The following is a 14,638-nucleotide window of genomic DNA, read 5'->3' on the forward strand; positions in this document are numbered from 1 at the left end:
AATGCTTTCCAGGCGCCTAAAACAAAAAAGTAGTAAATGCATATATGTCTACCTGCAAAAAAAAGGTGAACGTATCCTTTTACCCACGGGTTCACATCGGCATGGGTGGTGCCGCTGCGGATCCGCATGAAAACCCGTGCAATCGCACCACCCCCACAGAGAATTGCGGACCCACGGGCGGGTGCCATTAGTTCTAATGGCACGCCGCCTGCACTGGGAATCGCAACCGTACTGGGAACCGAGGTTCCTGTGTGAGCGTGTCTTCCAGAGTAGTGCAGGGACTTCTTCCCTGCGTGTCACGGGAGTCATGAATGGGCTCTCGTGCCCGAGCAAAATGTGGCCATAGGTGTGAACCCGGGGGCTATTGGGAGTCCATAATTCTGGTTGAATACAGCCATACTCTTGGTGGTTTGCTCGGTGTTCCCCTTTAATCACCCCTGTTGCCAGGGTATTGGGGGGTGTTTTCTGAGCCTAGCATATGAAACCGTGTATATTACTCATAGCAACCAATCAGATTGCAGCTGACTGTTTTCTCTACACAAACTTGCCATCCACAATCTGCTCCATTCAGTGATGAGTCGTTAAGCCGCGTGGAGTACATTGCAGTGTTTGCACCGACTCGCTGCGCTCATAAAACGCCCATTTACCGCCATACTTCTGTATGATAAACATTTCCATGTTGTTGTAGCTGAGCGTGAGAACTGCGCTCGGCGTGTCAGTTTACCTAATGACACCATAGGCGGCATTCATCTTTCCACTGAGGTAACTCGCCGCTCCGTAAGCTCACCGACCTCCGTATTTTTGTAGCAGCGATCTCATTTCCTCATCGCGTCACGCTAACGAGCGCTCCAGAGGCCGCTGGGGTTTGCACGCTACGCTGCAGAAGGACGCGGGGACTGGAAAATATCACAGCTCCTGTTTGCTTAACCCCAGCTAATGATCTCGTGAAATGCCCAATTCGTGTTTTGTTATACCAAGTATGGCGCGGTCCGGGATAGAAGACGCAGCGAGGAGAACGAACTAGTAACGCCGTGTTTTATCAGATCCTTCTCCCATGAAGGCACGTGAGAGGAAACCGCCTGCTTTTTGCTGCTTTTGTACCAGGAAATATTTTAATTATATTGGTATTATTTAAAGTGGAACTTCACTGAAAAACAGGACTTTTGCTGACCCACCAATGATGTGTCACTATTCCTCCCACTGACACCAAAGATGGGGTACTATTCCTCCCACTGACACCAATGATGGGGCACTATTCCTCCCACTGATACCAATGATGGAGCACTATTCCTCCCACTGACACCAATGATGGGGCACTATTCCTCCCACTGATACCAATGATGGGGCACTATTCCTCCCACTGATACCAATGATGGGGCACTATTCCTCCCACTGACACCAATGATGGGGCACTATTCCTCCCACTGATACCAATGATGGAGCACTATTCCTCCCACTGACACCAATGATGGGGCACTATTCCTGCCACTGACACCAATGATGGGGCACTATTCCTCCCACTGATACCAATGATGGGGCACTATTCCTCCCACTGATACCAATGATGGGGCACTATTCCTCCCACTGACACCAATGATGGGGCTCTATTCCTCCCACTGATACCAATGATGGGGCACTATTCCTCCCACTGACACCAATGACGTGGCACTATTCCTCCCACTGACACCAATGATGGGGCACTATTCCTCCCACTGACACCAATGATGGGGCACTATTCCTCCCACTGACACCAATGACGCGGCACTATTCCTCCCACTGACACCAATGATGGGGCACTATTCCTGCCACTGACACCAATGATGGGGCACTATTCCTCCCACTGATACCAATGATGGGGCACTATTCCTCCCACTGATACCAATGATGGGGCACTATTCCTCCCACTGACACCAATGATGGGGCTCTATTCCTCCCACTGATACCAATGATGGGGCACTATTCCTCCCACTGACACCAATGACGCGGCACTATTCCTCCCACTGACACCAATGATGGGGCACTATTCCTCCCACTGACACCAATGATGGGGCACTATTCCTCCCACTGACACCAATGACGCGGCACTATTCCTCCCACTGACACCAATGATGGGGCACTATTCCTCCCACTGACACCAATGACGCGGCACTATTCCTCCCACTGACACCAATGATGGGGCACTATTCCTCCCACTGACACCAATGTTATGAGATTTTAGTGATTGGTTTTACGTATACATTAAGGTACATTTATCGTTGGACACAGGTAGACACGTGAACTACCACCTTGTCATACATTGCATGTTTGGTGTGACACCGTCTGATCTGTTTCCTCTGCAGGAACGGCAGGTATGTGCCTGGCACAGATCCACAGAACGGTTATTGGGTCGTCAACAACTTACCGACTGCTCCAGATATGCTGCAAGAGGAACCGGCGCTGGCTTCTGTTTCATCCCGCTAAGCGCAAGGTTAGTATCAGATTGCTGGTTACCGAGAGGAAGGACCGCGATCTACAAAACTGCAATCAAGGAATGCCAGCTTCTTATGTTTTCAGTATCTTCCCACATGGAAGAAAAATATATTTGAAATACTACAATTTTGGCAATATTTATATATATATATACTGCATGTTGAAATGCATTTTTTATATATTACAAAATATATGAAAATATTTACAAATATTTGTATATATATAATATATGTGTGTATATATATGTATGTGTGTGTGTGTATGTATGTGTGTGTGTGTGTATGTATGTATGCGTGTGTGTGTGTGTGTGTATATATATATATATATATATACATACAGATATAGTGAATGCAGGGTCCGGGGAGAGCGGATATAGTGAATGCGGGGTCCGGGGAGAGCGGATATAGTGAATGCGGGGTCCGGGGAGAGCGGATATAGTGAATGCGGGGTCCGGGGAGAGCGGATATAATGAATGCGGGGTCCGGGGAGAGCGGATATAGTGAATGCGGGGTCCGGGGAGAGCGGATATAGTGAATGCGGGGTCCGGGGAGAGCGGATATAGTGAATGCGGGGTCCGGGGAGAGCGGATATAGTGAATGCGGGGTCCGGGGAAAGCGGATATAGTGAATACGAGGCCCGGGGAGAGCGGATATAGTGAATGCGGGGTCCGGGGAGAGGGGATATAGTGAATGCGGGGTCCGGGGAGAGAGGATATAGTGAATGCGGGGTCCGGGGAGACCGGATATAGTGAATGCGGGGTCCGGGGAAAGCGGATATAGTGAATACGAGGCCCGGGGAGAGCGGATATAGTGAATGCGGGGTCCGGGGAGAGGGGATATAGTGAATGCGGGGTCCCGGGAGAGACGATATAGTGAATGCGGGGTCCAGGGAGAGCGGATATAGTGAATGCGGGGTCCGGGGAGAGCGGATATAGTGAATGCGGGGTCCGGGGAGAGCGGATATAGTGAATGCGGGGTCCGGGGAGAGCGGATATAGTGAATGCGGGGTCCGGGGAGAGCGGATATAGTGAATGCGGGGTCCGGGGAGAGCGGAAATAGTGAATGCGGGGTCCGGGGAGAGCGGATATAGTGAATGCGGGGTCCGGGGAGAGCGGATATAGTGAATGCGGGGTCCGGGGAGAGCGGATATAGTGAATGCGGGGTCCGGGGAGAGCGGATATAGTGAATGCGGGGTCCGGGGAGAGCGGATATAGTGAATGCGGGGTCCGGGGAGAGCGGATATAGTGAATGCGGGGTCCGGGGAGAGCGGATATAGTGAATGCGGGGTCCGGGGAGAGCGGATATAGTGAATGCGGGGTCCGGGGAAAGCGGATATAGTGAATACGAGGCCCGGGGAGAGCGGATATAGTGAATGCGGGGTCCGGGGAAAGCGGATATAGTGAATACGAGGCCCGGGGAGAGCGGATATAGTGAATGCGGGGTCCGGGGAGAGGGGATATAGTGAATGCGGGGTCCCGGGAGAGACGATATAGTGAATGCGGGGTCCAGGGAGAGTGGATATGTGAATGCAGGGACCGGGGAGAGCGGACATGTGAATGCGGGGTTCGGGGAGGCCAGATATAGTGAATGCAGTTTCCGGGGAGAGCGGATTAGTGAATGTGGGGTCCGGGGAGAGCGGATATAGTGAATGCGGGGTCTGGGGAGAGTGGATTAGTGAATGCAGGGTCCAGGGAGAGCGGATATAGTGAATGCGGGGTCCGGGGAGAGCGGATATGTGAATGCGGGGTCCGGGGAGACCAGATATAGTGAATACCTAGGCAATCAGAAGTGGAAGTTGTCCTCCCTCCCCGTAGTCTTCTGGGACACGTGACAGGTCCCAGAAGACTACGGGGCCATTTACAAAGCGCAGCACTTCTCGCGCATGCGCAGTGGGCACCCAGCTGTAAAGCCGCAAGCTGTCACAGCCCGGTGCCCACACTGAAGATGCCGGCTCCCAAGAGAGAAGACAGCCGTTGAAACCAGCTGTGGTGAGGACACACCGCTGGACCGAGGGACAGGTAAGTGGCTGTATTTAAAAGTCAGCAACTACAGTTTTTGTAACTGCTGACTTTTTTTTTTTCAAATGGATCTCCACTTTAAATCATCATCATCAGCTATTGGCTTTCTCTGCCATCAGTCATTTTCTTCCTTTTATGAAATAACACATCTTAAGCATCCCTTTAGACGTGCATGTTCAAGCAAAGTCCTCTGCCGATAGTAAAGCTGAAGTCTGCAGCACCCTGTAGCCAGCTGGGAACTGCATGCACATATAAAGGGATGACAAGAATGTGTTCTTTCATATAAGACCCTTAAAAGAAGATCCACAGCAGAGTGCTTTGATATTTACAGGAAGCAGGTCTCAAAAGAGGTATTTCAAAGTGATTAGATTGACATTTTTTAATTTCATATTTATTTGGGGGGGGGGGGGGAGGGGTAATGGAATGTTTTCTATTCACACATTACACTTCAGCTTTAATCTCAGTGTTTATATTTTGAGTGTCCTGATGTACACAGACAACCTGACTGATGTGTATTATTCGCAGTATATGACACCACGTGGGATTTTATATCAGAGAGCGAAGCCTAAAACAGACTTGGCCGATTCAGCAGTTCAGGAAAAGAACGGACTGAGAGAGGTGAAGGCGATCTCCAGTGTACCCAACGTGCCAGGCAAAGATCCTTCCAGAGATACAGCCGCTCCAGAAGAGCGAGCCACCGGCGACAAACTCTGCGACCAGTTCCCCAGCTCAGAGGACAGCAGAGGCTGGAGGGAGATCAAAGTGGACCTGTCTACCCTGCCTGGGATTTTTGCTCGACTGTCAAAAATCAGACTCTCAGGTATATACTGATGCTTGGCTGGTGGGCATTTCATGGGCCTTTGCACCCTGTATTAAACAATGTTTGACTAAACTCGCCTTTCTTTAACCACTTCCTGTCCGTCCCATGTATAAAAACGGCCGGATGGGAGCAGTGCAGGGGTGGGTGGCCGTTTAAAAAAGGCCCTCCTAGCTCCCTGCTTGTGCAAGCTCCCTGGGAGCGCGCAGCACCGTGATCCAGTGCCCGCCGTGTACGGAGGACACAGCGGAACACTGATCGTTGTACGGGACCTCTGTGTGAGGTCCTGATCATGTGATCACTGATTGGCCAATCAGTGATCACATGAAGAGTAGTAAGCAAGATGTCACTTCTGACATCATTGCTTACTATGTGTGAAATCTGTGAATGATCACACAGAGATCACATGGTACAGGGCCATTCACAACAGCCTTGTACCATGTGACAAGCTGTGACCAATCACAGCTCTCACAGTATTTCTCAATGGCTGCAAGAATGCAGCCAGAGAGAAGAAATGATTGCTTTTACAGCCTTTATGGGTGTGAAAACAATCAGTGTAAAAAAAAAAGACACAAACTACTGGGGAAATCTTCCCATTGTGGGAGGGGCAGAGACACAAACTACTGCAGGGAAATCTCCCCATTGTGGGAGGGGCAGAAACACTAACTACTGGAGGAAATCTCCCCATTGTGGGAGGGGCAGAGACACCATTTACTGCATGGACATTTTCCCATTGTGGGAGGGGCAGAGACACAAACTACTGCAGGGAAATCTTACCATTGTGTGAGGGGCAGAGACACAAACTACTGCAGGGAAATCTCCCCATTGTGGGAGGGGCAGAGACACAAACTACTGCAGGGAAATCTTCCCATTATGGGAGGGGCAGAGACACCAACTACTGTGGAGAAATCTCCCCATTGTGGGAGGGGCAGAGACACAAACTACTGCAGGGAAATCTTCCCATTATGGGAGGGGCAGAGACACCAACTACTGCAGGGAAATCTTCCCTTTGTGGGAGGGGCAGAGACACAAACTATTGTAGAGAAATCTCCCCATTGTGGGTGGGGCAGAGACACAAACTATTGTAGAGAAATCTCCCCTTTCTGGGAGGGGCAGAGACACCAACTACTGCAGGGAAATCTTCCCATTGTGGGAGGGGCAGAGACACAAACTATTGCAGGGAAATCTCCCCTTTGTGGGAGGGGCACAGACACCAACTACTGTAGAGAAATCTCCCCTTTGTGGAAGGGGCAGAGACACAAACTACTGCAGGGAAATCTTCCCATTGTGGGAGGGGCAGAGACACCAACTACTGCAGAGAAATCTCACCATTGTGGGAGGGGCAGAGACACCAACTACTGCAGGGAAATCTCACCATTGTGGGAGGGGCAGAGACACAAACTACTGCAGGGAAATCTCCCCATTGTGGGAGGGGCAGAGAGACAAACATCTAGTATATCTGAACATAGTGGGAGGGGCAAAGTCACAAATTACAGTGGGGATATATCACCTTTTGGGAGAGGTGGAAACACAACTGTGGAGGGGGAAATGTCACCATTTTGGAAAAGGGCAGAGGTGCAAACTGTTTCAGCTCCCTGGTGCCCACCCATTGAATATGGGCAGAGTTGGACTTTATATCCATTATCCATACACGTAAATAACGCCATACTGTGGTTTATATTTTTTTCTCGCTTTAAACTTCACTATTGTCTTTCAGTACAGATTAGGTTTTTTTGTTGTCGGATTTTCACACTTTTTGTAGAAAGATCAAATTAAGTTCCACCCAGGGTGCAAGAATGCAATTTCTACTGCAAAAATAAATCCTGGAAGACACAAACACGCCAGTAATCCGTTCTTATTATCAGTGCGCCAGGCTGAGCTGCGAGAGGCAATCACCTCCATTTAATTAGTACGCTTAATTTACAGTTTTAATTATTGGACCCGGGTTAGTCACTTGTTAATAAGATAACAAGGATCATTAAATAAGTGGACACCTGTAGGTAACCTATAATTATACCAAAGCGTGTGAAGTACCTACCTTCCTGTTCTTGTTTCTTCATACTCTCTGGTTTGATGTTCCATTCCTTAAAGTCTATGTAAACCCAAATGTCCCATTGTTGTAATTCGCTCCCCCTTGTGAATGTTAAATATATATATATATATATATATATACACACACACATACATACAGTGGGGCAAAAAAGTATTTAGTCGGCCACCAATTGTGCACGTTCTCCCACTTACAAAGATGAGAGAGGCCTGTAATTGGCATCATAGGGAGACCTCAACTATGAGGAGCAAAATGAGAAAAAAAATCCAGACAATCACATTGGCTGATTTGGAAAGAATTTATTTGCAAATTATGGTGGAAAATAAGTATTTGGTCACCTACAAACAAGCAAGATTTCTGGCTCTCACAGACCTGTACCTTCTTCTTTAAGAGGCTCCTCTGTCCTGCACTCATTACCTGTATCAATGGCACCTGTTTGAACTTGTTATCAGTATAAAAGACACCTGTCCACAACTTCAAACAGTCACACTCCAAACTCCACTATGGTGAAGACCAAAGAGCTGTCAAAGGACACCAGAAACAAAATTGTAGACCTGCACCAGGCTGGAAAGACTGAATCTGCAACAGGCAAGCAGCTTGGTGTGAACAAATCAACGGTGGGAGCAATAATTAGAAAATGGAAGACATACAAGACCACTGATAATCTCCCTCGATCTGGGGCTCCACGCAAGATCTCACCCCGTGGGGTCAAAATGATCACAAGAACGGTGAGCAAAAATCCCAGGACCACACGGGGGGACCTAGTGAATGACCTGCAGAGAGCTGGGACCAACGTAACAAAGGCTACCATCAGTAACACACTACACCACCAGGGACTCAGATCCTGCAGTGCCAGACGTGTCCCCCTGCTTAAGCCAGTACATGTCTGGGCCCGTCTGAAGTTTGCTAGAGAGCATTTGGATGATGCAGAAGAGGATTGGAGAATGTCATATGGTCAGATGAAACCAAAATTGAACTGTTTGGTAGAAACACAACTCGTCGTGTTTGGAGGAGAGAGAATGCTGAGTTGCATCCAAAGAACACCATACCTACTGTGAAGCATGGGGGTGGCAACATCATGCTTTGGGGCTGTTTCTCTGCAAAGGGACCAGGACGACTGATGCATGTACAGGACAGAATGAATGGGGCCATGTATTGTGAGATTTTGAGTGCAAACCTCCTTCCATCAGCAAGGGCATTGAAGATGAAATCTGGCTGGGTCTTCCAACATGACAATGATCCCAAACATACCGCCCGGGCAACGAAGGAGTGGCTTCGTAAGAAGCATTTCAAGGTCCTGGAGTGGCCTAGCCAGTCTCCAGATCTCAACCCCATAGAAAACCTTTGGAGGGAGTTGAAAGTCTGTGTTGCCCAGCGACAGTCCCAAAACATCACTGCTCTAGAGGAGATCTGCATGGAGGATGGGCCAACATACCAGCAACAGTGTGTGCCAACCTTGTGAGGACTTCCAGGAAACGTCTGACCTCTGTCATTGCCAACAAAGGATATATAACAAAGTATTGACATGAACTTTTCATATTCACCAAATACTTATTTTCCACCATAATTTGCAAATAAATTCTTTCCAAATCAGCCAATGTGATTAATATATCATAAAAATGCAGCGCTATGAGTAAATGAGGAACTAATACATATATCAATACAATAAGTAAAGGATTTAGTCCATGCAGCAGTTTATAATATAAAGTGACTTCAAGTGCTCTCCTTTAATTCGTATTTTCCTGATATTCAGGCGTTGTGCGAAATGGTGCATTGGCAATTCCCCCCAGACGACGTGCGTGCGCACGAAACGCGTAGGAGGAGCCAAGAACGCCGTGACGTCATGCCGTCGGAGCATCGTGGAGCTCCGGCGGCCATCTTTTAATCTGGACTGTTAGTCCACAATTCATTTATACACATTGCTGTACACCATCGAGTAGCTTGATATGCCAATAAATTTTTCTATCACCTACTACACTATGGGTATGTCCTTGTCTTGACTCCCCTGGGGAGCATCAATTTTCAGCCACTCATCCATCTACTGGGCAAGGAGCGTGCTGTAAGGAGAAGTCCGCAAGCCACCTATTGAGGGAACAGACAGGAGCACCCAGGAGCCCTGGAGGGAGGTTATCGCATCACAGACCTTTTCCTAACGATCCAGAGGGGAATATATGTTTAACAAACGCTCATTTATCTGTACGTTCTGGTGAGTGTGCATTTCTTCTGCACCATTTCGCACAACGCCTGAATATCAGGAAAATACGAATTAAAGGAGAGCACTTGAAGTCACTTTATATTATAAACTGCTGCATGGACTAAATCCTTTACTTATTGTATTGATATATGTATTAGTTCCTCATTTACTCATAGCGCTGCATTTTTATGATATATTGGTCCTTTAGGGTGTTTGGTTACCTTATGTTCAGCTGCTATTTACTCCTTATAGGTGCGCTCGTTTATATCTCTTTTACCAGCCAATGTGATTGTCTGGATTTTTTTTCTCATTTTGTTTCTCATAGTTGAGGTCTCCCTATGATGCCAATTACAGGCCTCTCTCATCTTTGTAAGTGGGAGAACTTGTACAATTGGTGGGGACTAAATACTTTTTTGCCCCACTGTATATATACACACACACATATATGTGTATAATAAATAAATAATATCAGTGTGTTGAAAAAAGTGAGTAAAGCTGAAAATCCTTCTAATAGCTTTTATTTCCATCCACACAAATGCATTGGGAACACGACACATTCTATTCCAAATCAAAACATGAAGAAAAATACATCAAATTTGTGTTGTTCCTCTAAAAAAATGGAAGAAAAGTGAATATTAGACGGTTCAAAAAAATCGCAGTGTTTGTATTCTTCTTTACAAACTCAAACATTCACTATATAAACTGAGAAATGTTTGAAGCTTTTGCTTTCCTTTGAATGACTTCATGAATATTTGGTTGTAGTCGCACTGTTTCTGAGAACTGCTGTACATCTGTGTTGTATGGAGTCCCCCAACTTCTGGCCCCTGTGATCAGGTATTCCAGCCAGGATGATTGGAACACATTCCACAGTTCTTCTCTATTTCTTGGTTTTGCCTCAGAAACGGCATTTTTGATGTCACCCCACAAGTTTTCTATTGGATGAAGATCCGGGGATTGGGCTGGCCACTCCATAACGTCCATCTTGTTGGTCTGGAACCAAGATGTTGCACGTTTACTGGTGTGTTTGGGGTCGTTGTCTTGTTGGAACCCCCATTTCAAGGGCATTTCCTCTTCAGCATAAGGCAGCATGACCTCTTCAAGTATTCTGATGTATTCAAACTGATCCATGATCCCTGGTATGTGATAAATAGGCCCAACACCGTAGTATGAGAAACATCCCCATATCATGATGCTTGCACCACCATGCTTCACAGTCTTCACAGTGTACTGTGGCTTGAATTCAGTGTTTGGGGGTCGTCTGACAAACTGTCTCTGCCCACTAGACCCAAAAAGAACAATCTTCCTTTCATCAGTCCACAAAATGTTGCGCCATTTCTCTTTAGACCAGTCAATGTGCTCTTTGGCAGATTGTAACCTCTTCAGCACACGTCTTTTTTCCAACAGTGGGACTTTGCGGGGACTTCTTGCAGATAGCTTGGCTTCACATCGGCGTCTTCTAATTGTAACAGTCCTCACAGGGAACGTCACACCTTCTTTCATGTTCCTGGAGCTGATTGTTGGCTGAGTCCGCCCTATTTTGGCTATTCTTCTCTCCATTCCAATGGTAGTTTTTCGCTTTCTTCCACGTCTTTCAGGTTTTGGTTGCCATTTTAAAGCATTTGCCATCATTTTAGCTGAGCAGCCGATCATTTTCTGCACTTCTTTATATGTTTTCCCTTCTCCAATCAACTTTTTAATCAAGGTACGCTGTTCTTCTGAACAATGTCTGGAACGACCCATTTTCCTCAGAATTTCAAAGAGAAATGCACTGTAACCAGCATGTCCAACATTTGCTGCCTTCCTTCCTTAAATAAGGGCAATCATTGCCACCTGTTTTTCAAAGAATGAATGACCTCACTAATAGAACTCCACACTGCTATTATTGTGAACACGCCCCTTTCAATGAGTGATTCAATGACACAGAATCAGCAGCATGCATGTCATGACTGTTGGGTCTGTTGGATTTCTATGACTCTACTACACCTGCTAGGAAATTATTTGCCATGTGGAAATATCATTTCTACCAAAAACAGTGATTGATCCGGTTAGTGATGTCTGACACACACACACACACATATATATAAATATATATATATATACAGATATATTCTGTTTATAGAATGCTTAAAACCACTTGTTGATCCCGCCAGATTCTTCTTGTTTGGTCGGCTTCCTGTGAGTGGGTGACAAAGTTATTTGCAGCCTCCGGTATTGTCACCCTCCTGTGTGCTGCGGCATCAGAGGTGTAGGATACTAAGATATCGCCATGTCTCCCTGCCTGGCCATTCACATCACAATTTAGTAGTAGAGCAGTCATGTGACTGCAAAATACATTTTATAAAGTACTGTATATGTTGAGGTAAAATAGAGAAAAAATACTTTGAAAATCTATTTTTAAACACATTGTAAGTAGAGAAAATAATTGTTGATGTCCAGAAATGTAGTGTGCTCCTACCTTCCTCTATGAAATGACAGCTCAGCTCCTTATCACCTGGTGTCAGCCCTGCCTACTTCATTTATGATGGATCACTGAGAACACAGCCCCCTCCTCATACTCATACCCTGTCCTCCACTCCACAACCCCTCCTCATCTCCTCCCCCTCTCCTCATCTCCTCCCCCTCTCCTCTCCATAACCGCTCCTCATCTCCTCCTCCCTCTCTCCTCTCTGTAACCCCTCCTCATCTCCCCCCCCCCCTCTCCTCTCCACAACCCCTCCTCATCTCCTCCCCCTCTCCTCTCCATAACCGCTCCTCATCTCCCCCCCCTCTCCTCTCCATAACCGCTCCTCATCTCCCCCCCCCCCCCCCCTCCTCTCCGTAACTGCTCCTCATCTCCCCCCCCCTCTCCTCTCCGTAACCGCTCCTCATCTCCTCCTCTCCTCCTCCCCTCTCCTCTCCACAACCCCTCCTCATCTCCTCCCCCCCTCTCCTCTCCACAACCGCTCCTCATCTCCTCCCCCTCTCCTCTCCATAACCGCTACTCATCTGCTCCCCCTCTACTCTCCATAACCCCTCCTCATCTCCTCCCCCCTCTACTCTCCATAACCCCTCCTCATCTCCTCCCCCCTCTCTTCTCCATAACCCCTCCTCATCTCCTCCCCTCTACTCTCCATAACCCCTCCTCATCTCCTCTCCCTCTCTTCTCCATAACCCCTCTTCATCTCTTCCTCTCCTCTCTGTAACCCCTCCTCATGTCCTCCCCCACCCCCCCCCCCTCCTCTCCATAACCCCTCCTCATCTCCTCCCCCTCTCCTCTCCATAAACCCTCCTCACCTCTTCCCCCTCTCTATTTCTTAACCCTTTCTCATCCTCTCCCCACTCTCCTCTTCTTGACCCCTCCTCATCTAATTCCCTTCCCCTTTCCATAACCCCTCCTTATATCCTCCCCTTCTCTTCTCTGTAACCCCTCCTCATCCCCTCCCCCATAACCCCTCATCTCTTTCCCCTTTCCTCACATTCTCATCTCCTCCCCCTCTCCTCTCCAAAACCCCTCCTCATCTCCTCCCCCCTCTCCTCTCCAAAACCCTCCTCATCTCCTCCCCCCTCTCCTCTCCAAAACCCCTCCTCATCTCCTCCCCCTCTCTTCTCCAAAACCCCTCCTCATCTTCTCCCCCTCTTCTCTCCAAAACCCCTCCTCATCTCCTCCCCCTCTCTATTATTAAAACCCTTCTCATCTTCTCCCCACTCTCCTCTTCTTAACCCCTCCTCATCTCCTCAACCCCTCCTCATCTCCTCCCCCTCTCCTCTCCCTAACCCCTCCTCATCTCCTCCCCCTCTCCTCTCCTCCCCCTCTCCTCTCCCTAACCCCTCCTCATCTCCTCCCCCTCTCCTCTCCCTAACCCCTCCTCATCTCCTCCCCCTCTCCTCTCCTCCCCCTCTCCTCTCCCTAACCCCTCCTCATCTCCTCCCCCTCTCCTCTCCCTAACCCCTCCTCATCTCCTCCCCCTCTCTATTATTAAACCGCTTCTCATCTTCTCCCCACTCTCCTCTTCTTAACCCCTCCTCATCTCCTCCCCCTCTCCTCTCCCTAACTCCTCCTCCTCTCCTCCCCCTCTCCATAAACCCTCCTCTCCGCACAGGCAGTGAATGCGGGGGCCGTTAAACGTCCACCCGCTCCTGCACTGCTCCCGTCCGGCCGTTTATGTACATGGGGTTAAAGGATACCTTGTACTAAATCAAACACACGGTTGTCCTTTATGCTCGGTTCACACTGCTGCCATCAGATTTGATGTGACTTTCAGTGCGATTATATAGTGCAACGTGGATGCTGCTTCATTAAGGTTTGCATATTCTGTGGGACCAAAATCATGCTGGGATCGCGCCAAAGTAGTAAAGGAACCTTTTCCAAAATCGCTCTGTGCTGAGTTGCATTGATGTGGACGGCCACCATTGAAAACAATGCGATTTCCATTGTCATGCGATTCTGTGCGGCTCGTGTTGCATTTTAAATCGCACAAGTGTGAGCGGAGCCATACAGTATATCCATGACGTATCATTTCATTGTCTGTGGTGTCTGGACAGAGGTTTACATGTTCTATTTGTCATTTACAGCCCTGGTGGTGATCACCGCATCAGCTGGCTATGCCATGGCTCCTGTGCCCTTTGACCTCAGCTGCTTCCTGTTGGCCTCTGTGGGGACCGGCCTGGCGTCTTGTGCAGCCAACACCATCAACCAGGTAAGATGTTCTTGTGTGTCTGGTCATCAGTTTTGGGATGTCCATGAATTGGATGCAGATTACTTTCCAGCCGTTATTGATCAGAGATGGTTGTGAATATGTGATCGGTCTGATCTCGTTGTCGGTGACCTGCGCAGGGCTCACGTCTGGCTGTTTCTGTCATCTGTCATCTGATTGCTGTGGGTTACCACATGTTGGACTTCATCAATGCTGCCTGAATAATTCCGATTGTATCTTCTCCTCCCGTCTGATTTGGATTGGAAACATAGACTGCAGCCAATTGATATATTTTCTACTTCGGATAGAGAAGAATTCTGTCTGGTTATTACTATTTCTGTCTGTGACCCCATTAGGGAGATTTTCTCTCACTTTCCTTCTTTGTGGCACTTGGGAAGAACAAAGTGTTACTAAACCC

General features: G+C 48.0%; 1 protein-coding gene across 1 annotated transcript in view; it reads left to right on the plus strand.

The window, feature by feature from the left end:
* Positions 1 to 14,319, plus strand: part of LOC149432879 (protoheme IX farnesyltransferase, mitochondrial-like) — a 30,767-nt gene extending 16,448 nt beyond the window's left edge. Inside the window, exons 2-4 of the mRNA XM_089664841.1 lie at positions 2,340 to 2,467; positions 5,012 to 5,306; positions 14,099 to 14,319. Coding sequence (XP_089520967.1) covers positions 2,340 to 2,467; positions 5,012 to 5,306; positions 14,099 to 14,319 — 644 coding nt within the window. The remainder of the gene's footprint in view (positions 1 to 2,339; positions 2,468 to 5,011; positions 5,307 to 14,098) is intronic.
* Positions 14,320 to 14,638: the final 319 nt, after the last annotated feature.

The sequence above is a fragment of the Staurois parvus genome, unplaced genomic scaffold (genome assembly GCF_062004578.1).
Source record: "Staurois parvus isolate SC_StPar_1 unplaced genomic scaffold, SC_StPar_1.0 ptg002066l, whole genome shotgun sequence".
Taxonomy (NCBI): domain Eukaryota; kingdom Metazoa; phylum Chordata; class Amphibia; order Anura; family Ranidae; genus Staurois; species Staurois parvus.